The sequence below is a fragment of the Gadus morhua genome, chromosome 17, assembly GCF_902167405.1.
Source record: "Gadus morhua chromosome 17, gadMor3.0, whole genome shotgun sequence".
NCBI lineage: Eukaryota > Metazoa > Chordata > Actinopteri > Gadiformes > Gadidae > Gadus > Gadus morhua.
In genome coordinates this window covers 6770223-6772722 of record NC_044064.1, presented here as the reverse complement: position 1 = coordinate 6772722, position 2500 = coordinate 6770223, and the positions used below count along the sequence as shown (strand labels likewise).

At 44.5% G+C, this 2500-nt stretch overlaps 1 protein-coding gene across 7 annotated transcripts in view; it reads left to right on the top strand.

Moving 5' to 3' along the window:
• dlg4b (discs, large homolog 4b (Drosophila)) overlaps positions 1–2500 on the top strand; it is a 21340-nt gene that overhangs the window by 9534 nt on the left and 9306 nt on the right. For all 7 annotated transcript variants that reach the window (XM_030339032.1, XM_030339031.1, XM_030339038.1 and 4 more), the window contains 2 exons: positions 836–960; positions 1887–2056. In XM_030339032.1, the coding sequence (XP_030194892.1) occupies positions 836–960; positions 1887–2056 (295 nt within the window). The remainder of the gene's footprint in view (positions 1–835; positions 961–1886; positions 2057–2500) is intronic.

The window sequence follows — 2500 nt, the reverse complement described above, 5'->3', positions numbered from 1 at the left end:
GCAGGTGTATAATTATAGAGCTGTCATGTGGGTGTGTGCAGGTGTATATCTATAGAGCTGTCATGTGTGTGTGCAGGTGTATATCTATAGAGCTGTCATGTGTATGTGCAGGTGTATATCTATAGAGCTGTCATGTGGGTGTATGCAGGTGTATATCTATAGAGCTGTCATGTGTGTGTGCGCAGGTGTATATCTATAGAGCTGTCATGTGTGTGTGCAGGTGTATATCTATAGAGCTGTCATGTGTGTGTGAAGGTGTATATCTATAGAGCTGTCATGTGTGTGCGCAGGTGTATATCTATAGAGCTGTCATGTGTGTGTGTGTGTGCAGGTGTATATCTATAGAGCTGTCATGTGTGTGTGCAGGTGTATATCTATAGAGCTGTCATGTGTGTGTGTGCAGGTGTATATCTATAGAGCTGTCATGTGGGTGTATGCAGGTGTATATCTATAGAGCTGTCATGTGTGTGCGCAGGTGTATATCTATAGAGCTGTCATGTGTGTGTGTGCAGGTGTATATCTATAGAGCTGTCATGTGTGTGTGCAGGTGTATATCTATAGAGCTGTCATGTGTGTGCGCAGGTGTATATCTATAGAGCTGTCATGTGTGTGTGCAGGTGTATATCTATAGAGCTGTCATGTGTGTGTGTGCAGGTGTATATCTATAGAGCTGTCATGTGTGTATGCAGGTGTATATCTATAGAGCTGTCATGTGTGTGTGTGCAGTTGTATATCTATAGAGCTGTCATGTGTGTGTGCAGGTGTATATCTATAGAGCTGTCATGTGTGTGTGTGCAGGTGTATATCTATAGAGCTGTCATGTGTGTGTGCGTAGGGAACTGCTGGCCTGGGTTTCAGCATCGCTGGAGGAACAGATAACCCTCACGTTGGAGACGATCCGTCCGTCTTCATCACAAAGATCATTCCTGGAGGAGCCGCCGCCCTGGACGGAAGGCTCCGGTAAAATACAGACGTATCATGGACAACATATTTATATATATATGTGTGTTCATACTTAACAAATATATACAAAGTATATACAACATATATATTTAACAAATATGCATTATATATACAAATACACATACATACGTACACAGTACATAATAATAATAATAATAATAATAATAATAATAATACATTTAACGCATTAAATATATAGAATATATATGTATACATTCTAAATATATATAACATATAGATTATGTATATAATACATGTATACATAGTAAATATTTATTTTGTATATTTATTTTTTATATTGATATTTTACAACTATACATAGATAGATATTTACTAGTAGCTAGCTGTCTGTGTGCTAGCAGGGGGAAAGACAGCATCTTATTGGTCAACCGTCCTAACGACAGCCTCCTATTGGTCAACCGCCCTAACGACAGCCGCCTATTGGTCAACTGTCCTAACGACAGCCAGCTATTGGTCAACTGTCCTAACGACAGCCGCCTATTGGTTAACTGTCCTAACGACAGCCTCCTATTGGTGAACTGTCCTAACGACAGCCTCCTATTGGTGAACTGTCCTAACGACAGCCAGCTATTGGTCAACTGTCCTAACGACAGCCTCCTATTGGTGAACCGTCCTAATGACAGCCTCCTATTGGTCAACTGTCCTAACGACAGCCTCCTATTGGTGAACCGTCCTAATGACAGCCTCCTATTGGTGAACTGTCCTAACGACAGCCTCCTATTGGTGAACCGTCCTAATGACAGCCTCCTATTGGTGAACCGTCCTAATGACAGCCTCCTATTGGTGAACTGTCCTAACGACAGCCTCCTATTGGTGAACTGTCTTACCTCAGCATTCCTTCGGTTAACTTTGTGTCCGCAGGGTGAATGACAGGCTCCTATTGGTGAACTTTGTGTCCGCAGGGTGAATGACAGCATCCTATTGGTGAACGACGTGGACGTGCGTGAGGTCACCCACTCCATGGCGGTGGAGGCTCTGAAGGAGGCGGGGTCTGTGGTCAGGCTGTACGTCCTGAGGCCACGCCCCCCTGCTGACACCGTTCTGCAGATCAGACTCATCAAAGGACCCAAAGGTATGGCAGACAGACACGTACGGCAGACCAACACGCAGGAGATAGGCAGGTGTGGCAGACAGACAGATGGGAGACAAAAAGGCAGGAGACGCGGATAGGTAATGCAGACAGCATGGTAGGAGAGACAAACAGGTAGGAGAGAAAGACAGATAGGAGAGACAGGCAGGTGTAGGAGAGACAGGCAGGTACGGGAGACAAACAGGTGGGAGAGACAAAAAGGTAGGAGACACAGATAGGTAAGGCAGAAAAAAGTAGGAGAGACAGACAGGTATGGCAGTCAGACAGGTAGGAAAGGAAGACAGGTATGGCAGATAGACGGGTAGAGACAGGGAGATACTGGTAAACAAGACAGATAGGAAAAAGAGACAGGTAGGAGAGACAGACAGACAGACAGGTAAGAGAGACAGACAGACAGGTAAGAGAGACAGACAGAACGGTGAGAGG